The sequence below is a fragment of the Enhydra lutris genome, unplaced genomic scaffold (assembly GCF_002288905.1).
Source record: "Enhydra lutris kenyoni isolate GAN:26980312 unplaced genomic scaffold, ASM228890v2 scaffoldscaffold62, whole genome shotgun sequence".
Classification (NCBI taxonomy): domain Eukaryota; kingdom Metazoa; phylum Chordata; class Mammalia; order Carnivora; family Mustelidae; genus Enhydra; species Enhydra lutris.
This window is the reverse complement of record NW_019154146.1, coordinates 14,907,786-14,931,876: the sequence shown is the minus strand read 5'-3', so window position 1 is coordinate 14,931,876 and position 24,091 is coordinate 14,907,786. Positions and strand designations below refer to the sequence as shown.

General features: G+C 39.2%; 1 protein-coding gene across 3 annotated transcripts in view; it reads right to left on the bottom strand.

Moving 5' to 3' along the window:
- The window catches only part of LOC111158653 (nesprin-1), a 167,959-nt gene that overhangs the window by 127,566 nt on the left and 16,302 nt on the right, over window positions 1–24,091 (bottom strand). Inside the window, exons 6-10 of one of the 3 annotated variants that reach the window (XM_022520842.1) lie at window positions 19,551–19,745; window positions 17,253–17,426; window positions 14,445–14,636; window positions 5,457–5,591; window positions 4,387–4,496 (exon numbers count right to left, since the gene is read on the bottom strand). In XM_022520842.1, the coding sequence (XP_022376550.1) occupies window positions 4,387–4,496; window positions 5,457–5,591; window positions 14,445–14,636; window positions 17,253–17,426; window positions 19,551–19,745 (806 nt within the window). Of the gene's footprint in view, window positions 1–4,386; window positions 4,497–5,456; window positions 5,592–14,444; window positions 14,637–17,252; window positions 17,427–19,550; window positions 19,746–24,091 lie in introns of those variants that run through there. The other 2 variants (XM_022520841.1, XM_022520843.1) reach the window with 2 other exon arrangements.

The window sequence follows — 24,091 nt, the reverse complement described above, 5'->3', positions numbered from 1 at the left end:
CACCAAGACAGCATGGTACTGGCACAAAAAACAGACACATAGACCAGTGGAACAGAGTAGAGAGCCCAGATATGGACCCTCAACTCTATGGTCAAATAATCTTTGACAACAGGAAAATATATCCAGTGGAAAAAAGACAGTCTCTTCAATAAATGGTGCTGGGAAAACTGGACAGCTATATGTAGAAGAATGAAACTCGACCATTCTCTTACACCATACACAAAGATAAACTCGAAATGGATAAAAGACCTTAAAGTGGGGAAGGAATCTATCAAAATCCTAGAGGAGAACATAGGCAGTAACCTCTTCGACATTGGCCACAGCAACTTCTTTCAAGACATGTCCCCAAAGGCAAAGGAAACAAAAGTGAAAATGGGCTTTTGGGGCTTCATCAAGATCAAAAGCTTCTGCACAGCAAAGGAAACAGTCAACAAAACAAAGAAGCAACCTATGGAATGGAAGAAGATATTCGCAAGTGACACTAGAGACAAAGGGCTGATACCCAAGATCTATAAAAACTCCTCAAACTCAACACACACAAAACAGATAATTACACCAAAAAATGGGCAGAAGACATGAATAGACACTTCTCCAAAGAAGACATGCAAATGGGTAACAGGCACATGAAAAAAATGTTCATCATCATTAGCTGTCAGGGAGATTCAAATCAAAACCACACTGAGATAACACCTTACACCAGTTAGAATGGCCAAAATCAACAAGACAGCAAACAAGTGTTGGAGAGGATGTGGAGAAAGGGGAACCTCTTACACTGTTGGTGGGAATGCAAGTTGGTGTAGCCACTTTGGAAAACAGTGTGGAAATTCCTTAAGAAATTAAAAATAGAGCTACCCTATAACCCTGTGATTGCTCTACTGGGTATTTACCCCAAAGATACAGATGTAGTAAAAAGAAGGGCCATCTGTATCCCAATGTTCATAGCAGCAATGGCCACAGTCATCCAACTGTGGGAAGAATCAAGATGCCCTTCAACAGACGAATGGATAAAGAAGATGTGGTCCATATATACAGTGGAGTATTATGCCTCCATCACAAAGGATGAATACCCAACTTCTGTATCACCATGGATGGGACTGGAAGAGATTATGCTGAGTGAAATAAGTCAAGGAGAGAGAGAGTCAATTATCATATGGTTTCGCTTATTTGTGGAGCATAAGGAATAACACAGAGGACACGGGGAGATGGAGAGGAGAAGTGAGTTGAGGGAAATCGGAGGGGGAGAAAAACCATGAGAGACTGTGGACTCTGAGAAACAAACTGAGGGTTTTGGAGGGGAGCGGGGAGGGGGTTAGGTGACCCTGGTAGTGGGTATTAAGGAGGGCATGTATTGCATGGAGCCCTGGGTATGGTGTATAAACAATGAATTTTGGATCACTGAAAATAAAATAAAATAAAATAAAATTTTTTTAAAAAAGTAATATTGGGTGAAAGAGTGCTAAAATCATGTTGGGACTTCTAATTTCATTTGTCATGGTAGTCTCTGGCGTTTTCTGTGTGTTTTTAAAAAATAGTTTTAAATAAAAAGTTTTAAAGTCTTAATGAAATTAAATTTCTTTATTGTGATGTCCTTTGTAATGGTGGATGGCAGCACATCATTTTTAATTCATTTATGTTTGTATAACAATCTAGTATATAACCAGGGGATAAACTTAATCACTGACACATGTAAAATGCCAGCAGCAAATCAATCTTAAATGAGAACAAAACCTTTTATATCCCATGAAAAATATTCTTTCCCTTTGATGTTTATATCAATTAATGTCCAGCTGAGTTTCCTTATCTATCCTTCAACAGTTCTATACATCACATAGTACTTATTCTTTTTAAATTTGTATGCTGGAAACAAATCATGCTCCTTCCACAGAGGTTTTCTTACACAAACTACTTCATATATTTGATAGTCTTAGAAATCAGCTAATAAGTTAAAATATGAATACAAGGACTTCTTTCCCCTAGCAATGTTATTCTGTTCTTTTAAAATAATATGATATTCATTTGGTTTCTAGATATTGCTTATTTTATGTTTTTTTGTTTGGCTTATTTATGCAGATGCTTGAAAGAAATGACTGAACCGTAATCAAACTGATTTACAGGTGACTTTTCTGAAGATTTTGTATAAAAATTTAAAAATTTGTGAAATTTATCAAGTAGTCTTTAAAGTGAATACTGTGTAGAAAGGCAGCACCGCGCTGTGAATTTCTCTTTAAAATATTTTTGTATTTGAAACAGCAATTTATAGTTGTTTGTCTTTCATTTGGGTCCTTTCCAAAGCTAAAGGCCAAGGAAAGAAAAATATCATGGCAAGAAAGTTGCAGAAGATTCCTACTGTTGCTTTTTGTAACTATTCATCTGATGAGAAGGCAATGTGTGAATGGGTTCTTTGTAAAAATAGAGTTTGGCAAAAATATTCAGAAAATTGTGAAGGATGAATAAATGTTCTAGAAGAATTAGAGACAGAATAGAAAATGAAAAGCGAAGGCAGGTCTTGATTCAGAGTCAGCGTGGAAGGAACAGTGTTTCTCATGTTGCCTTTATATAGAAACACGTATTTATGGCCTTATCTGTATTTGTAAGCATGATGGACCATCAGGATTTTGAAAACTCTTTTACATTTTAACACAATTTTTACAGTTTCAAGATTATTTTAATGGAATTCCTGACTACCCATGTCATAATAGTTTTCATTTGTATCCTTTTAAATTGATAGTTATTTAATCTTATCAATATTTCTACTGTCTTTTTGTTTCATTTTTCTTTTCTTGAATGACATCCTAATTCCTATATATTTTGTCATAATATGTCTATTTCAATTATGTCATGGTTTGGTTTCTATCATTTTGCACTTGCAATTCTTAAATGTAGACATATATACATATAGTCAACACTGACGTTATATGTCAGCAGCATTTCAGGAGCTTTGATTAAAGTGCAAAAAATAAAAGTCTCCAAATCTATCCTCTCCAAAGTCAGCTTTTTTTTTTCTTTTTAAAGATTTTGTTTATTTATTTGAGAGAGAGTGAGCGAGAAAGAGCACTAGCAGGGAGAGGGAGAAGCAGCCTGCCTGGCTGAGCAGGGAGCCTGATGAGGGGTTCGATCCCAGGACCCTGAGATCATGACCTGAGCTGAGGACAAGACACTTAATTGACTGAGCCACCCAGATGCCCCAAAAGTTAGCTTTGATATATAATCTAATAGCGAAAATGGTTCTTATCCACGCATATACTATACCTACAGTTTTATATCTCACTTTTACTTAGTACCACATACACATTTTCTGATATTGTTATATAATTTTTTGTTAAGATTATATATGCATAAAATTTTCCTTAGGCTTTTTTATACTAGCAGGCATTGCCTCCTTTTCTATTACTTGGTATTATAAATAATATTTCAAAAGTCATCTCCATAGCATCTATTTCCTCCTTTGGTTATTTCCTCCAGTAAATGTTCAGCATGGACAACGCTGGAGTCAGCGGCATTCGAGCTACTTGCCGAATCCCGGTTGCCAAAGGATACCACGAAATCAAAATCTTTACAAGGTACAAGCGGTTTCACTGAAACCTTTTTTAAAAAAATATTTTGGAATTTAAGGTTTTCCTCCATAGCCTCTCAGCTGCATCCTCCGCTTTCAAACCCTTCTGAGATGGAGGCGGTTGATTATCTCTGTCATCCTAGAGGTGAGCACATGGAGGCTCAGGGCTGAGTTCCTTTCCCAGGACGACTGCTGGAGAAATGGAATAATACCCAGACCTGACTCAAAATACAGGGATACTGCAACCCTGCTGTGGTTTCTCTTCTGTCCTGCCTTTTAAGTCAGAATCTCCAGCCTGAAAATTCTCCAACTTCCTTCATTTTTAACACTTGTGCTCAGCTATGTACAAGGCTTTCCATTTCCATTCCGAACCAGCTCTTGAAACGCAATGACTTTACATGTAGAAATTATAGACAGACATCATCAAGACAAACGAAGACGTTTAGTGGGCACACACATTTATTTTTCCGAGTGATGTTAGAGATAGATAAGCTCATTTTGCAGGGAAAATACTTTGCAGTTAGATATAATCACTCAGAATGTGTTTAGAATGCATTTCTTATTTGATTCTAAAAAATGAACTCAGAAGCATCTTCTTTGGACAGATATGCTCAGCATACTGGAAAGAGGGCAAACAAGTCAGCCACCAGCCTTCATAATTACTAGCTATACTCATGTTGCACAACAAATGTTCAAAATGCAAGTAAATTTAATATCACAAAGTGAAAACAAAATTATTAAGTTCTTGCAGATGTTTAAAATAAAATTTCGAGTGAGATGTTTACATTTCTTCAAATCTGGGCAAGCTGGGAGAAAGTGTTTTTGAAACATACCCAGCACTGCCAGAGGTCTCTGCAGCTGAGTGTTGGGTGAGGATTTCCTCCCCACGACTGGCTACTGACCGCAGGAGGCTCTTCTGCTCGGCTAATTCCTGTTCCAACTCCTGCTCAAGGAAAAGAAGAAATGAAAACATGTGTTACTTTGCTTATTACCTACAATCATGGTTTTATGTCTAGAAAATTCTCAGAGAACGCCTGTAGTAAGTTCCTAAATTCAGATTTTGCATATCAGGTGTGATTTAGGTAAACGCACAATCATGTCTCCAAAGTACTCTATACCTTTCTTTGGCTTTTATAAAAGGTATCTCTGAAAAATCTTGGAAAAAATTAATGGAAAAAGGAAAGAATTCTGCTGGGCAATGGTGCCCTCAAGTGGTACACAACGCACTTTCACTTTTCAAAATCAATACTGCCTCTTGCCGCTGAGAGAAATCCTTGAGGGCAATAGCTCCCTTGAATCTCCCACTTGCTTTGTAAATTGGACAATCAACAGATTTGGTTTTACTTCTTCACTACTTGTGAAAAATGCCCCATACATAATGCTATGGTGTCAATGAGAAATCATTCTTACTTATCAAAGCTCATTTGTTTCACTAGGCAATAATTTTTAATCCTATCTTATGATGGTACCTACTGAAAAGTGAGAAATAAATTGCATTTTTAATAAGTTTTTTTTAAAAACATGTAACTCAGGTTTATTTTATTTTATTTATTTATTTATTTTTACCAATTCTCAAAGGCCTTTCTGAGATTACTCATTCTCTAAAATAGGCTCAAATTGGGGCGAATCTGGGAACAGAGTCGGTAACCTTCATCAGGCAGATTATAATTGAGTGATGCTATTTGTAAACCTGAACACCACCTTTTCTTAAAGATCGGGCTTTAAAATGACCAGTCATTCCAGGGGTCAGAAGAAAGTACACCGAAGCAGTTAGCCAGGCCTTGTGTCTGTCCAAAGGGAAGATAAAGGGGCGCTCTGTATTTAGTACAGAAGTCACTTGTCCACCTAAAACGATGTTTGTGCGGCAGGTCTGCAGGCGATGGAGAGGTCAGAAGTGATTTACCTTTTGTTGCTGGAGGCTGCTCTGTCGCTGGTGGGCCCACGTGGACCGGGCTTGGGCCAGCCAGTCCTGGACCCCAGGGCTCTGGCTGGCAGTTAGGTCGGCATGGCTCTCCTCCTTCTCTTGCGCTGTGCCCTGCTTTTAATGAGGCAGAAATCAAGAGTCATATTCCACAGAGAAACCTTAACCAAATGGAGTGAAGGCGACTTTGGTGTGGTCTGTAGAATGATACCAAAGTAGATCCATTTGGACATGAAACTAGACTTAAAAAAAAAAAAAAAAAAGGTAACACAAAACCCATCGAATTTATGGTATTTGCAGAAATGAGAACAATAAATAGATGATTATACTCAAATATTTGAGGGGGAAACTGTCTACTCAGAGGTTGGGCTTTTTTAGCTAACTGATGTGGTCACCAGATATTCCAGAACTTTTTCCATGGGAATATAACTCTAGATCTCACTTCCCTTACCATCGCCACCCAGATCAGACCCCACTGTCATCTCTTGCCACTGATGGCGTGGATGCTGTTTGGGTAAAGGAGAAAGAAAAGAGAAATTACTTGTTACCCAGGCAGGAGTTTATCCATCCTGCATGATTATTCTGATGGAATTCTGATGGAATTCGATTACTCTGATGGAATTTGATACTGCATATCGGAATGCAATTAACTCAGAATGAGAGCCCTTCTACTCACATGTGTGTATATATATGTCAAAAAGATAAATTCTACAATCTTATAACAACTAATTCACTAAATACTTATTAAATAAGAATGCATTGTGTGTCAGCCACTGTTCTAGGCATATTTGGCCAAGAAGCCAGACAGGGGCCCTGCTGGGGGGGCAGACCGTAAACCAAGAAGATGAGCTAAGAGCTACAAAGACTGTAAACTAGATAATGGGATGGAAAGTTTTCCCAGGCTGGTCAGAGAAAGTCTCTTGAGAGCAGACAAAGTGCACTGAGTACTGGGTGATGAGAAACCACCTGCCTGGCACAGCTGTAGGTGTAGGGCTCCCCCACCCAGGCAGAAGGAAGAGCTGGACCAAAGACCGTGAAAAGAGAGAAATCGGGCATCTCAGAGAGAGCAGCAGCAGTGATGGGACCAGTGTGGCTGTGCCCCGGGGCAGAGGAGAGGGACAGTTTATGGGTAGCTTTCATGGAGGAGGGGTCCTGCTCCCGAGCTCCAAGGCTGCTCCTCTCCAGTCCTTTGGCATCGCTAAATCTGACGATGGAATGAGAGCCCGCCACTGCTGGTCATCCAGCCTGATCGCCCACGAAGACCTTTCTCTTCCTCTCATTTTCAGATTTTTACACTAACTATTCTGGGAGATAAATGGGGTCTATTGACCCTTCTGTCTCACTCATTAGAGTCTCATGATTAAGTTGTAAAATGTCTGAGATAACGTAGAGATCGTGGACTTTGCTGTGTTGGTATCAATGCTTGAAGTATAGTGAACTGAAGGAAACCGTGAAACCCAGAGGTAATATTATATGTAATCCTCTCCCAGATTCAGAGCCACCTTAGCTCACAGGTGACTTCCCTTCCTTTAAGATGATCCAGCTTTCCAGCAAGAGAATATGGCTTATAGAGGACAATGGGGACGCCATTGGTTTAAAGTGCGCCATTTGCATTTCACAGGACCTTCCCAATGGGGGACCAGTGACACCAGTTCAGTATACTCCCCATTCCTCCAGGAATGCTGCTTACAGATAAGCTGTGATTCTCCTGAGGGTAGGAGGTATGGGGTGAGTGGACACTCTTCAGCACAAAGCCCACACATTTCTGCATGAAACAGATTCTCTCCCATCTGAGAATGCACCATCTACTCAACATAAACTCTGAAAGATCCTGGCTTTTCTGATAAGGATGAGACAGTAGGTCAAAAGGGACCTACAGAGAATGACACCAAGGAAGTCAGCATACAAGGCTGAAAGCTGTTCCCAGTGAGAGCTGCCCTGCTGACAAAACGGTGGCCATGGCCATGACCTGCCACTTCATGTGGGATCAGGTCACTTCCCCTCTGCTTTGTTCTTCAGTAAGGGTTTGTTTTCAGAGCCCAGCCTAGAGACTCACATGGTGACTACTCAGGGACAGCACCTCACCCTTCTACACAGGTTACTACTGTTCGATTGAGAGCTCCCCCCCCACCAAATTCCTCACACTGAATTTGTGCTTAGAAAAATAATGTTGGAAATGTTAGATCTTAAGAACAGCTAACTACCTTTACACGCCAGACACTTATTCAGAATCTAAGACCTAAAATCTAAGGGGAGTCATATTCTACTAATTGAATCCACAGCTCTGAAGAAACAAAAATTAAGTAGCATCAAAAGCAGATGTTTAGTACGTATTTTCTATGTGGTTAGGTTCCATTTTTCAGCTAGTAAATTTTTCTTTGACTGATTTAGTCATTTCGAAACATAAGACTTGGACCACAGGAAACAAAAAATGATTAAGAACCCAGTTCAAATTTCTTTCCCTTTCCTCAGGGGATGAGAAGGCACTGATTGAAGGAATAGAATAATGATAATTACATTCTCTTCTTGTAGGTCTGGTTACTGTTTTCTCTCCTACCTAGGAAACAGGAAGTAAGGCAGTTTTGGTCCCGAGTTCCCCAAGGGTGGGGCTACATAAGCTGTTTATTTTGGAAATAATAGAACAGTAACCACTTTTGCCAGGAACATTCTTTGGAAGATTAGTGAGGATTGGAAATGCTAAAAATTAAATAAAACATTACTTTATAAAGCATTTCATTGTTTATATAGAGCAAACTCTGCTCCTTCAAAGGAAGATAATGTGTGAAAATGACCTAAACTTTTTATGAGGAAAGATCCCATGTAATTCAAGAGATAGTATTACATGCCCATATGTCTGTGTCCCTTCACAAAGAGAAGAAATCTCTTGGTGGGGGGACTAAAGGGACTGGTTATTCTTTGATACATACAGAAGTCCAATTAGTTAAAAAAGATGGCCGTGATAGATACGACCACGCAGCACTGAGAAATAGTGTGCTTATGGCCATACAAGACTGAGGAAGGGGCTTCAGATCTCCTGAATCACGCAAGCCCCAAACGAAAGGTACAACCTCACTGTCATCTACATTCAGTTTTTTCCCCAATCAACATTAGTTAATTTCAGATCAACTATGAATTTTTTTACATGAAGGCAAATGACCCTTTTTATGGTAACAATAATGGAAACAGGGCTCTTTCATTCCTACAGTTGGAAAAACAATCTCTTCAAATAACTCGAATTATAAAAAAAGAAAATCAATAGTTTATATGTTGGAAACTCATTAGACAAAAGATGAGGAAATTTATAGGTACTTTAAAAATAAACAAGGTTCAATTTCGATTCAATGAAACACTATATTTTCCAGTATTTACACTTTTTACAACAGTATGCTCAGGAAGTCCTTCCATTTGAGGGCAGGGTCAGGATTTTACTCTATCTGAAGAATTTCTGTGGCCATGGGCAGTAGACCGGGTGTGAGCTCCGAAAGCGGCTGCAGAGCTCAGCCCAGCCAGCCCTGACCCATCTCAGACCTAACCTTCCAACATGTCAGGAGTTCCTTTCCCCCCAGAGAATGTGGTTTGCAAACAGCTGGTGGTGTTGTTATTAGAGTCATTGCTATTTGAGCACTTCCTGTGATCATTACTTGCATTAAAATCCTCAGAATTTTTGAAAGTCGAATACTACTAATATCCTTATTTTACAGATGAGAAAATGGGTTATTTGGCCTCAAGTTCCAGGATCTTGCCCCAGGTCACCTAGTGAACAACTCGAGGTACACCAGGATGGGGACACTTTAGGACAGCAGTTGCAAAGTGACGGTCCAAGAAACTAGTCTGACTTCTGTTTGGCGCACAGATTATTTTAAAGTTCTAGAATCAAATGGCAGTGTTTTAAAACTGGGAGATTTTTAGATATAAATCTGAATGTCCCTTCTCTGGAAGATCTAGCAATGCTGCCTCTAAGTTCTCGTACGACAATAGCTCAAGCTGAGGAACAGCTGCTTGACATGAGACCAGCCCACCAAGGTCCTGACTGGGCCTGCTTCGCTCATTTATATGCCTGTAGTAGGCCTGAAGCCCTGGAAGTTGTGCCCTCACCCCTTCACCCCCACCCTTCAAACCTCCTTTTAATCCTGACATGTGCCACCTGAGAATGTATCAGGCTTCCCCCTTGCTTCCTATCTGCTCTAAGAGGTAGGACACAAGCACAGCTTTCCTTTATATGATGATGATGATGATGATGATGATGTTCAATTAGCCAGTATATAGTACATCATCCATTTTTGATGTAATTTTCAACAACTGCAGCTCTCTCAATAAGTATTCCAGATGTGGAACCTTGAAGTCTTTCCCTTTGATCTGGTTTTAGAAATAAGGTTCATTCGCATATCACCATTAGGAAAAAAAAAAAAAAGCATTCTATATTAGATAATACTTTTTTTGTAAAACCAAGTAAATTACTATCAACTTTGCGTCTCAGAAAATCATCTTCATTTGTCCAATTATATTCCCTGCTCCCTAATTTTAATATTTTTAACATTTTCCTTTTTGCTTTAATTCATAAAGTCAGATTGCATGTACATTTTAAAGTATGTAAATTTAAATTTAAAAAGCAGTATTTTGCCTTTGTTTGCATTTATTTAACCAATAGTGAGTTAAAATATCTTTTCATACGTTCATTGTTCACTGGCCATTTGTATGTCTCTTCATTTGAATCATCTCTTCATCTTTTGTCTATACCTCTATTAGGTGGCCTTTTCATATTGATTTATAAAAGATGTGTGGAAATTACGGGAATTAATTCCTTGTTATGTGAATTATACAGTTTCTTCCCTATTTCTCTGTCTTTTCATTTGGTTACTATGTTTTCGGTCATATAGAACTTTTTCATTTTTGGGGCGCCTGGGTGGCTCAGTGGGTTAAGCTCTGCCTTCGGCTCAGGTCATGATCTCAGGGTCCTGGGATCGAGCCCCGCATCGGGTTCTCTGTTCAGCAGGGAGCCTGCTTCCTCCCCCCTCCCCCTGTCTCTCTTTCTCTTCATGCCTCTCTGCCTACTTGTGATCTCTCTCTGTCAAATAAATAAATAAAATCTTTACAAAAAAAAAAGGGGGTGGTGGGGTTATGGACAGGGGAGGGTATGTGCTACGGTGAGTGCCGTGAAGTGTGTAAACCTGGCGATTCACAGACCTGTACCCCTGGGGCTAATAATACATTATATGTTAATTAAAATTTTTTTTTAAATTTTTAAAAAAGAACTTTTTCATTTTTGTGTAGTTGTTTTTTGGTCATATAGAACTTTTTCATTTTTGCGTAGTTGTTTTAAAGAAGCTAAAATTCTGGGTGTGGAGCTTACTGACAAAGATCCTTCCCATCTTAAGATTTTTTTTTTTTAAATACTCATATATCCAGAACTTTTCAGGTTTAAGTTTTTATATTTAAATATTTGGTTCATCTGTGATGCTTTTTTTACTATAAAGAACGCAACAGGAAATCTAGCTTATATTTCAAGTGGTTTGCCTAATGCTTTATTATTGTTTTACCCACTGATTTGAAATACTACCTTAACCATTAATCAATTTCCCTTAAATATTGGAGTCTTTTTCTGGAATATTTATTCTGTAAATTTTTTTGTTCATTCATTTATTGTGCCAATGCCAAACTATTCTAATTATTGTAATTTTGTATTTTAATATATGGTAAAATTAAATTAGCCCTCATAACTCTTCACTTTCAGAATATTATGTTTTTTTCACATTTATTTTGTTCCAGATAAACCTGGAATAATTTTGTCACATTTTACATTATTGTGTTACATTCCAAATAACTTAAATTTATATGTTAGTACAGAAAAAAAATCATCTTTTATTTAAAATGTTGTATTTCTCCCTAAGAATAAAGTTTATCTGTCCATTTCACATTTTTTTTCTACCCAGGTTTTAAAGTGTTATTTGTTGAGAATCCAAATATTTCATATTTTGTTGGTATTACGGATGGAAAATTCTTATTTCTCTAAGTTGTTTTTTGTTTGTACATGGCAAAGTTATGGATTCTCCATTTTTTAAAAAAAGATTCATTTATTTATTTGAGAGAGAGACAAAGAGCGAGCAGAGGGAGGGAGGAGAGAAAGAATCCCCAAATGGACTCCCCACCAAGCACAGAGCCCAACATGGAGCTGGATTCCAGCACCCTGAGATTATGACCTGAGCTGAAATCAAGAGTTCGATGCTTAGCCAACTGAGCCCACCCAGGTGTCCCTGGATTCTCCACTTTATTTATTTTTAATAAGCCAGTCATCTTACTAAATTCTTCCATTTCTTCTAACAGTTTTCTGTTGATCAGGTTTGATGTTCCAGACCACATAATTACATGATTAGCAAAAAGAACTGAAAATACATAGTTTAGTCTGAAAAGAATCGTCATTACACCGAGAACACAGAAGCAGTCAGAGTGTATGTCCGTCAAGTTTCCACCACAAAACTGGTGGTCCTATGCCCTGCCAGCATCTGACTCAAATAAGAGATTTCCCTGGTATTGGAGTTCAAAGACCACACCCTGCCCTTTGGCCCTATCTTCTCCCTCCTACACATTTTTCATCAGCTTCTTTTTCATCATTCTTTCTTCTACTTTCTACTACATACTTTCATCCCCATGTAGGCATGCCATTACTCTTCTGATCTTAAAATGTTTCTTAAGCTTATCATTTTTCTGCCACTCTTCATAGGGAAATTCCTGAGTCACTCATACTCTCCTCTCCAACCTGTCTCTCCTCGTCCTCACTTTTCATTCCGAGTACCTCAGCCTTCCCTACTCAGCTGGAACAGCTGCTGCTGACATCACCAAAGACCTTCATGTCGTGAGATCTAGTGGTCAGCTCCCAGTCCTTTTCTTGCCCCACTGACCTGCAGGTAGCTTCCAGGAAACAAACTCTTCATCCTTTTCCCATCTCCCTGGTTTCTCCTTTTCATTCTATTTTGAGGGATCCTCCACATCTTCCAAATCCTTAACACTGGAGTGTTCCAGCACTTGATTCTGGGACCTGGGTCTTCGTCCCTCCTCAATCCCTTTGGGATCTTATCAAACCTCACGCCTCAAGGACCATCTAGAGGATGAGGACTCCAGTCTAGGTCTCGCCCCTGAATTCCAGCCATGAAGTGACACTGAATAAGCATCTCAGACTTCACCTTTACGAAATTAGACTATTGATTTAACTACTCTTTCTGTTCCTCTGATATCTGTTCCTCAGATAGTTTTCACCTTTACAGAATCTAGGAAGTTCTCATCACCTCAACCTCTACACTCTGCCCTCTTAACTGGTGTCTGAGCTTCCACCCTGGTTCCCTATAGTGGATAAAGGCTGATCTTGTCACTCCTTTTGATCTTGTCATTCCCAGATAGTCCAGTGGTTTCTTATTTCCCTCAGGGTAAAAACCAAAGTACCTACAATGCCTGTAAGATCCTTTGCACCAAAAGCCCGACACAGTCCTGTTACCTGTGTCGGGCTTTAACGGACACCACTCTCTCCTTGCTCACTCCACTCTAGCCACAGTGGCCTTCTTGAAGAGACTGGGGATGATCCTAGCTGGGGGCCTTTGCACTTGCTTTCCCCTTTGTGTAGAACTCTCTCCTTCATATCAGCAAAGTTTTCTCCTTCAAATGTGATCTTAGGGAGGCTTCCTTGGACACCCTGTTTAGAACTGCCAATCTACCCAGATGGCCTTTCTCCATCTACTCACCTTATGGTATCTCACCTATAGCTCTTATCATCTCCTAACTTAATATATAATAATGGGTTTTAATTTTATTTATTGTCTGTTTCCCCCAACCATAATCCTCTGAGGTTAGGGATGTATAGACATAAACACAGGCATACAGATACAAATATAGTTATTTTCCACTCTTCTTCACTCTGTTATATAAAAGAGCAGCTGACACTTAGTTGCATCTCAATAAATGTCCCCTTAATTATTGTATAGGATAATAATAGTAATTTCTAATTTTTATAGATTAAAAAAGAACAAAATTAAAATACTGGACAGTCTCAGAATGAAAGTTACATGAGGAGAAGTCTGGGTGAACGTGTTCTGAGGTTCTTATACTGACCTAGAAGAAGATTAAGAAATAAACTTAGAATTTGTTAGGTATGAGTGGTAAAGAATAGATATTGGGGGAAAAAGCGTTCAACCACTTAAAAATAAAGGTTAAAAAGGAGAAAAAGGAATTGAAGGAGAACAAAAAAATAAAAAACAAAAAGTGAGATAACAGAAGTCTACACAGATCAGTAATCCCCAGTAAACTTAAATGGACTAACCCCGTCCTTTCAAAGTCAGAGATTTTCTGATTAGATAAATGTTTAAAATCAACAAAGTACAGCTAATTTTTTTTAAGAAGCAAATCTAAAACAGAAGGACACAGAAAGGGTAAAACCAAGGAAAGTTAAAGGATCCATCAAGCAAATATTACCCCCCAAAAGCTCTTGAAATCAAAAGCTCCAAAAACATAAAACAGAAAATCACTATTTGGGAACTGTAAGGTCATCACGTGAGAGTAAAAAGGTTCAATTCACCTAGAATATATGACAATGTATGGTATGAGCCCTAAATTAAAAAGCCTGAGTATATCTGAAAAACAGAATACAGGAGAATACAAGAAAAATATTAAAATGTTATAGAATATCTTAACCTATGACCTATGTTTTAATACCTTAAAATAGTATATTTGCTAAATGTGGGTATTTATTTTCATTTTCTTTCCTTTTCCTATATCGCAGTCTTCAGGTCTATGGATTCACACAGTCCTTACAAAACCTACCTGAAAATCAGTGCCAACGTGTGTGTAAAGCAGATCCAAGCGGAAGTATGTATCCTTCCCCAAATCTTCCTTTAGGGACACCAGGCACAGAAAAGGCCTGGCAGTAATGCCCTAGGATTGAGCAGCATTGCCAGGCTGGCCTGCTGCGGTGGCTGGAGCCCTCACCTGGATGTTGAGCTGTTTGTCGTGCAGCGCTCTCTGCAGCTCCAGGAGGCTCGCCTTGAGGGTCCTCAGCTTTACAGCCAGTTGCTCAGCCTCCTCCTTCGTGTGAGCCTTGCCCTCCAGGAGCAGGTTCTCATTGTGGACTGAGAGTTCCGATAAGGCCACCACCTTCTGCTCGATTTCCACCAGCATGTTCTGGAGCAACAGAAATGAGGATGACATTCACCGCCCTGCAGGTCTCCGCAAAGATCCTTTCTCACATAGAAACACAACACTTCCTTAGTCTTTCACTGGAAGAGTATGCCTTTGGGGTTTTTTCCTACTTCTCTGACAGACCTGAAGAGAGGTTATACATTTTTAAAAATTCCTTGAGCTTCCTAATTTTTTTCTCTTAATATTAGATATTATATAATATTATATAATGGAAAACATACTGGAAAAGCACACGGAATGCACATTTCGTCTAGTCAACGGATAAGGGGAAAAGACCATGCCTTTGTGGTATCCCATTATTATGATTGTTTTATCATTTTAGTGTTAGATTGTAATGCTTATGACTGGTAAGAGTAAAGACATCATAAGATCAACCCTTAAGTGTCAACTTAAAGCTGATTCTCTCTTTCAAGACACTGCTTTTTTTTTTTTTTCAGATTGCTGCTCTCATTTCTTGATTTTAATTTTTTTGTTTTTTGGTTTTTTATATAATCCATTTTTAACCTTGCATTTCCAAAAGTTTTCCTAAGAATTTTACTCTCACTTTCTGTGACAACACTTTAGGGGTGCCTTTTCTTCTGAAATAGAGGCTACATTTAGAGAAGGAGCAAACTAGTCTTCCTTCTTCCAAGCTAAGATTTAAAACAAAAACTAAAAAATTACAAAATAAAAACATCACAGCTAAACAAATAATAACCATTTTATTTTCTGCAGAAATCACTCTGTTCTTATATTCCTTAACTCTGAACTTTTTAAAATGTGCTCTCTAACTTATATTCAGTCAAAGTAATTTATTAATGAGAAAAGATATTTTAAATCAGAAAAACTACCATCAACTTGTAAGAATATATGTTGGAACCAAAAAACTTGAACTAAATGGAAGCGTGAAATGTTTAGCGGAATGGGGCTTAACGGATGATTTTCTGAAGATTATTTTTGAGAAACTAATATAATTCTGTGCCGAACAGACTTTTCCATTAGGCACAGCTGGCACAGTGCTGAGAGCTCATAATACTTTCAGAGGGCCAATAAAAATCTTAATTTTAATTTCTTCTAAAATCAGAAGAAAAAATGAATATAATAATGAAAATGTATTAATAAATCCACCCTGGATTATATTACTCTTGTACCAAAGCTGTTATAAAATAAAAATATAATTTTTGTTGTTTTATAGAGGAAGACACCCATAGAGGCCAAGTGTCCAGGGCCCCAAAAGTTACAAGAAGACCCTAGTAATAGCCACAGTTCTAATTACACAACTGGCTTAAATACTACATTTGAATGGACTGAGGAATTGCTGTACATTTGTGTGATTCCATATGCTTCTAGTTTCCAAAAATGTTGTCAAAATACCATTTCAATACTTCATAAAAAAACAGAAATGTATTATCTGAATTGTGGAATTTATGTATAGCTATAAAAATAGAGACATCCAAAAGGGAGAGGTGGGAGTAATGGTAAAACATAATTTGGGAACGCTAGTTAGTACATGTGCTAATTTTAAGCACTAGCAGGAAACGCAAAAAATAGACGCTTCTTTCCAGCAAGAAAGGATGATATAAAGAACAGAAAACATTCACACATGGCTCTCTACTCTCTCCCATCCAGGCAGAGAATAACAAAGCTTTGAGTACACATAGATAAGTTGGCTAGAGAGATTAAAAATCTAAGTTACAATGATCACTATTACAATAAATCCCAAATCATAAAAAGAACAATCAAAATAGCATACTACATATTAAGAAAAAAGACAGTGTTCCTTCATTAATGGTTTTTGCACATTTCCTGATTCTAAATAGGAGCCATATGAAGTCATGCATACTGATACTTACTGCTGCGGATTAGGTAAATCTTTCTAGATACCTGTTAGTTTGTTAAATGAAAGAGCTTCTAGATATACTTCACCAACGTGTGAAGTCTATTATGTTGCTAATCACTGAAATTCGGTGACTGGTACCTGGGAGTTCATTATCTATTCTCTATACTAATACATGTGTCTTAAAGTTTCCATAATGAAGAGATAAAAAATATTACAATAAAACCTTAATATCATTAGTCCTTACATTAATTCCGAGCGGCTTCACATCAGAGGAAGGTAATTTTCTGCTCCAAAAGACAACCTTCCTATGTTTAGTCTATCTCTTTGTAACTGACAGTTTTTCCAAGTTGTCCAAACAATATATCAGAGTTAGAACCAAAATTACAACAGAGCACCTAGAGACACCTCCTGTTGTGTTTATCCACAGTCTGATTCACTGACAGTAATTCTGTTCATTGGGTTTGTAGTCCTTACTAGCCACTAAATATAGATACCATAAGTGTTTTTGGTATTTATGGTCTTTAAAAAATGTCCTTTTTAGGAAGCTGAAGATTTTCTAAAGAGTAGATACCACCAGTAAAATTTTTCAAAAGACTAAATCCAATTTTGGATATCATTTAGGCTTTCATAAGGTGTTGCATTTCTACTTTCTAACTATATAAAACATATGGATTGTGAAAACTCATATATCCATACCAAGTCTTTTTACTATTTTGTTTTCTGTAGTTGAACAATATACTTTCTGATGTTGCCATTTTCCTTCAAGACCATTTTTGTACCTGGCAGTCCACCAGCTGGGTCTCCATGTCCATAGGCTCCGTGGCTGTGCCTAGTGCCGTGTCCAGAGTAGCCTTCGTGCTCAAGAGCCAGTGGTCCAGCTCGTCGGCCTCACAGCGGTACCTCTGCAGAGCCTGTTCCTGTCTCTGTTCCTCAAGCTGCTCACTTAACTTCTCCTAATGAATTAAGTAAAATGTAACATAGATCACCACCAGGTAAAGTCATGAGGATTCAACACAAAAGAACCGGGTTCTTCTTGGTCCTGGTTGTACATCAGAATCACTGCAACTTATAAAGAAAAAAAAAAAAAACCATACTTTAGCCACATCCCAGAGCAATAAATGAGAGTTTCTGGAAATGAGTCTCAAGATCAGTATTTTTTAGGGGCGCCTGGGTGGCTCAGTTGGCTAAGCAACTGCCTTCAGCTCAGGTCATGATCCCAGGGTCCTGGGATTGAGCCCCACGTCAGGCTCCCAGGGAGCCTGCTTCTTCCTCTCCCTCTGCTACTCTGCCTACTTGTGCTCTCATTCTCTGTCAAAAAAAAAAAAAAAAAAAAAAACACCTAACCTAAAAACAAACAAAAAAAACCAAAAAGAAAAAAAAAACAAAAAAAGAAAGAAAGAAAATCGCTGCCTTAACTTTGCAGGTCACCTTAAAAAAAAAAAATCAGTATTTTTTAAATGCTTCTCTGATGATTCTAATGTGAACCCAGAGTTTAAGCTTCTGACATAATATGCCTATGGGGCTAGGCAGATAATGTAAATAACGGAAATTGACCAAGGATTAGAACAAAACAATGGCAGAATGTGGTAAACGGCAATAGATACTTTACCTCAATGTCTGGGAAAGTGTAAGGAGTGGTGGGGACAAAGCACCACCATAAGGTTTCAGGCACGTGATTCCCCACAGGAAGCATGGGCTCAGTGGTACGAGTTTCTTGAGTGAAATCAGAAATTCAAATTTTTTGGTTATATCTTTGGATTTTCTCAATGATGGCAAATAATTCATATTAAAAAAAATCCAAGCTAATCATGTCATTTTAAAACTCCGTAAGGATTTCATAGTGTGATTAGGAACAGTATTAGTGAATTCAAAAATTAATTCTTAAGACAAGGACTGTAAATACCTTATTTTAAAAATTATTTCATTAATAACTTATTATTGTCATTATTTTTAAAATTTCTGGGGTCACCTTAGAATCATCAGAGAAGCTTGTTGAAAATAGAAATTAAATAGAGCGGACACATTATTTTAAATTTCTCTCAAACAAAAATCCATGAATATATGATTTGACTAATCTTACAATAGGTAAAACTGGAAAGAGCCTACACACAACAGGTCTATGTTCAATTGAATTACAGCATTACCAGCAGCTAAATAAATACTCTTACGTTCATATAATAAGAAATGTATTGAGAACTGATTATGTGCCAGAGAAGGTGTTTCACCCTAGAGACACCAGGAGAGAGACAATCGAAAGATCCTTAAGAGGTCCCCAGTCTATGGCCGCCTGGGTGGCTCAGTGGGTTAAGCCTCTGCCTTTGGCTCAGGTCATCATCCCAGGGTCCTGGGATGGAGCCCTGTGTCGGGCTCTCTGCTCAGCAGGAAGCCTGCTTCTCCCTTTCCCTTTCCCCCTGCTTGTGTTCCCTCTCTTGCTTTATTTATTTGACTTTCTGTCAAATAAATAAAATCTTCAAAAAAAAAAAAAAAAGGTCTCCAGTCTAATCAAATTTATAGAAGCAACAATATGAACATCATTTATGTTTAGGGCCAGGAATTATAAGAAAACAAAGAAAAAGCAAAATAACTTATTTTGTAACCTATGTTACTGTCACCAAAATTTATCTATTAAATAATGTTAACGTTAAGGAACATGAGAACCAGAATTGCAAAACTATTTTCACGAACTAATGTGCTCAAATTGGTTAAGGATGACTAAAGATTTACTCTTCAGAGTATTAGTAATACTAGTCATAAAATGCCCTTATTTAAACAGAACAACCCATTATGCAAACCTTTCACAATTATCCTTCCCAAGGCTCACGTCTACCAAGTTTTGCTTTTCCACATTCTCAATTTTTCATGCTGAAATGAGTCAGAAAGTGGTGAAAAGACACATTCATGGCTCCACGCTGACTCAGTGCTCTATTCACGGGACCCTCCTTGAGACACACACAATACCAGCTTCTTCTGAGTGGGAAACCATAAAAATGTAGATCACGTAAACAACCCGCACGCTTGTCAACACAAGTTGGGGAGTGAACGTGGACGTGAGCGGCACCTTCAGAGTCACTCGTTACCTCCAAAAGCTGTCGCTTCCCTGAGGCCTTCATCTTGATGGTGGACATGCGCTCGGCCAGGACGGTGAGCGTGGACTGCAGGGCCAGCTGTTCTGCGGGGTCAGACTCGGGGGACTCGGACACCAGCTCCTCCGCGAGCGATGACTGGAGCGCGCTGATCTCATCTTGAAGCATGAGGATCTCATCCATCAAGGCCTGTGGAGAAGACTGTGCAATCACATGGCTGTATGTATGTTTTGGGGTTTGAGGAATCACATCCCTAGCGGAATGTCACCCTGAGATGAGCGAAGGTAGTTCACGGGCAAGTCGTTTAACCAGCAAGTGGGTCCCACTAACTAAAGCTCTGAAATGAAAGTACCAGAATGAATGCCAGGACGGTTCTGACTTCAAAACCGATCTGAACCAGTTAATTAGTCCTCCTGACGTTTGGTTAGGCTCAGCTGCAGTCCAAGGAGAAGGGTCATGCTCAGTCTGAGTCTACGATTCCGTGTTGAAAACAGAATTCACTGTTTTCTTCCTCTACGTGATTTTCGCCCACTCCACATTTCCCCAAGTCTGACACGACACCGTGGTTTAACCCAAAGCTCACATGACACTAAACCAGGGAGATCCATCCCCTGTTTCTATGTCCTCACCCTTTCCTGGTTGTCTCCTGTCCATTCCTGAGGCTTCAAATGCTTTCTCATACTGAATGCTCACACGGGTGTACCCCTTACCCAGACATCTCTCCTAAATTTTAGGCTTTATATTCAACGTACACGTTTCCTGGTATCTCCAGTGTGAACCATACAAAGCCTGCTTCCTCCTTGGTCTTCCTCATCTCTGTGGAAGGTAACATTCTGTCATTGTTCAAGCTCAGGACCTCGGAGTCTCTCTTCACAGCCCTCCTCCTTCACTCGCCACAGGTAGTGCAACACCAGTTCCTCCCGGATGTATCCTGCAGGTCGCCTCTGCCGCACCCCAAGTCCGAGCCAGCTCTCTTACTGAATTGCTCTAATGCTCTACGGGTTGGCTTTCCTGCTTACGGGCTTACCTGGCCTCTCCCATCGACTCTGCACAAAGTAGTCGGAGTGAGCTTTTAAAAAGGTAATCAGAGCCTCTCACTCCCCTGCTTTAGAATACTTAGTGGCTTCTTGCCTGTAAAGGAAGAGCCAGACTCCTTGCCCTACTTGTACATCTCGCCACGCCCGTCCCAGTACCATCCAGGTACCTGCTCATGACGTCCCTGCCTCCTGGACTCACTCTAGGACCTCCAGCTCTTTTGGGGAAATAGCACGCTGATTTCTTTATTCACATCCATCACGATTCTATACACGGTTTTTATTTCTCGGCTTTTGGTATGTTATGACTTGCTCTTTGACTGGGATTTTGACAGGAGAAATTCTTATTTAGGACTTGAATGGTGTGTTAGAAAAAAAAAGGTGCTGGGGTGCCTGGGTGGCTCAGTGGGTTAAGCCTCTGCCTTCGGCTCGGGTCATGATCTCAGGGTCCTGGGATCGAGCCCCACGTTGGGCTCTCTGCTCAGCAGTGAGCCTGCTTCCCCTTCTCTCTGCCTGCCTCTCTGCCTACTTGTGAGCTCTCTCTCTCTCTGTCAAATAAATAAATAAAATCTTAAAAAAAAACAAACAAAGAAAAACAGGTGCTACCCCAGCCTTCCTATTTACTAATATTTCATAGTTGCTAACGTCCCCATACTTGGATGGTTCACAGCTCTGCCACTGACTGCAGGCTTCAGGGTAAGCCCAGTGCCTCCTCAGAGTGGGCTCTCAACAAATACTAAAAAGCCAAACAACGAGAAAACCTTCTCTTCTCCTACTATCAAGTGTCATCACACTCAATTGATTTTTAAATATTTACACTGAAGTTATTCTATACACCTGGAGAAGTGCACAGACTCCTAAGTATCGGTCTATACATTTTCACAACCCATGTCCCGCCACTCAGATCAAGAAACCAGAAAGAACACAGGCACTCCTATCCAAAATATAGAAACCACTTTACACATCAGTAAGAAAAGAAAAGGAAGGACTCCAGAGGACCAAAGATTTTTAGCAGCCAGTCCCAAAAGAGGATATCCAGATGGCCAAGAAGCATAGGGAAGAGTGCTCAGTCTTGTTAGTCATCAGGGAAATGCAAATTACAACTACAGTGAGATACTGCTCTGAACCCTCTGAAAGGCTTAGGTGGAGAAGATCCGCAAAGTGGGTAACAGTGGCGTACCATACAGAGGTGACAGTAACCAGCCCTTTGCACATGCAGCATAAGCAACTTCCATCATCGTGACAGGGAGGGAAAGAAGCCAGACACAGAACAGTACCTCAGGCATGATTCCATTTTTATAAAGCTCAAAAACAGGCAAAAGTAGTCTGTGATGTTTACAGGTCACACGGTGGTGATCTTTGGGGAGGAGGTAGGTCGTAACAGAGAGGAGGTCAAAAGGGCTTGTGGAGTCCTAGGAATGTCCCTTTCGGTTCTGTGTATTTCAAATATCTGCTCCCACTTTGTGACATAGTTGTCCCTTAATGGGAATGACGTCCCTCCTGCTGCCTTTCAATAAAATAAAGTTCTTAATTTTATCATAGTCTAATATATCAGCATTTCCCTTCACCAGAAAAGCTAGGGTTAGACTTGGTGTCCTATTTAAGAGATCTTTGCCTACCCAAGCTCATGAATTATTTCTCCATGTCCTCCTCTAGAAGAGATACTTCAAATAAAATACAGCCCATGAAATATATCAGTTCGCAAAATGCTTATTACCAGTTCATGACAAGATTGAGAGAATGTAGGTGACAAGAAATTTTTAAAGCAACTTGACATTAACATGCTCAAGCAGTATCTTACTTTATTTTGCTAAAATACTGGTCTGATGGGTCAGAAGTTTCAAAAATTAAGTATTACAGATAGTTTGAGGAGATTTGTTTCAAAACTTTTTTTTTTAACCTTCATATTTAGATCTACAATATACCCAAACTTAATTTTTGTGTCCAGGGTAAGCAGGGGTCAAAAATTTTTTTTATACAGATATCCAACTGACCCTGGATGACTTATTGAAAATATGTTTTTCGGGCACCTGGGTGGCTCAGTGGTTTAAGCCTCTGCCTTCAGCTCAGGTCATGATCTCAGGGTCTTGGGATCGAGTCCCACGTCGGGCTCTCTGCTCAGCGGGGAGCCTGCTTCCCCCGTCTCTCTCTGCCTGCCTCCCGGCCTACTTGTGATCTCTCTCTCTCTCTCTGTGTGTCAAATAAATAAATGAAATCTTTAAAAAAAAAAGAAAATATGTTTTTCACCCACTGTTTTTCAGTGTAATATTTGACATAAACCAAGTGTCTCTGTAGGTGTCTGTGCACTTATGGTTTCTAATTCTGTTCCATTGACTCAGTTGGGGTTTTTGTGCCAATGCCACACTATTTTAACTATTATTGCTTTGTAAGTCCTGCTCTCTGGTAGGATCCATCCATCAACCTTATTCATTTTCTTTTCAGTTGTCTTGACTATTTTTGGCCCTTTTCATTTGCAATATATATTTTTATACATGTGCAAAATATTTTATTTTAAAAATTTTAAAAAGATTTTATTTATTGATTTATTTGAGAGACAGAGAGAGCAAGCGAGAGTGAGCAGGAGAGCCAGAAGGAGAAGCAGACTGAATTGCTCAGCAGGGAATCCAACACAGGGCTGATCCCAGAGCCCCGTTGCATGACCTGAGCCAAAGGCAGACACTTAACCAACTGAGCCACCCAGGTGCCCCTTGCAAGATATTTTAGAATTAGCTTGACAATCTCCACCAAAGAACTTGCTGAAATGTTTTAATGAGATTGTAATGAATTTAAAGACTGACCTTGTTTGTTATACTTTGAAATGCCTTTTCTTCAGTAAATTATTTTCCACTAATTCATAACCATTTTGGTTATTGTCAAATACATAAAATTCATATTATTTGGTCTCTTTCAAAGGCTTCTCCATAACTAGACTGACCCCATTATGTCTTTTTTTTTTTTTGCACTGAACCTCTGTACAAGCGAGGAGAGCCCCTCACTATCTTATTACTATGTTCATTCCCATTCTCTACTCTGTGCCTTTCTTCACATGTGTTTATATTTATAGTGCCTCCTACCCACTCCTGTTGCCACTATAAATTTTTAAGATCTGTCTTTCCCAAAAGACCCAAATATCCTTTTATCTACTTCCCATCGCTGTAACCCACAATCTCACTGCTTTTTTTGTACAATGTGTTGGTGATTCACCCCTAAAAGCATATTTTTAAATCATATATTCATGAGAAAGTGTGTTTTTTTCAGCTGTGCACATAGTAGGTGCTCCACACATCTAGCTGACTTAATTCTAACTCACAACAGATAAAAGAGGTATCTGAATCATGAAGCAACCAGAAAGAAAAAGAGCCACCTCCTTGAATCTCAGCGGAGTCGAACAGCCAGTGTGCAGTGAGGTCACCAGCTTCTGTTTCAGGCTTACAATGTTCTAAAACAGCTCTCTGGATGGTCTGTAGTAAGGAATAAGTGATTTAGGAATCCTGGAATGGC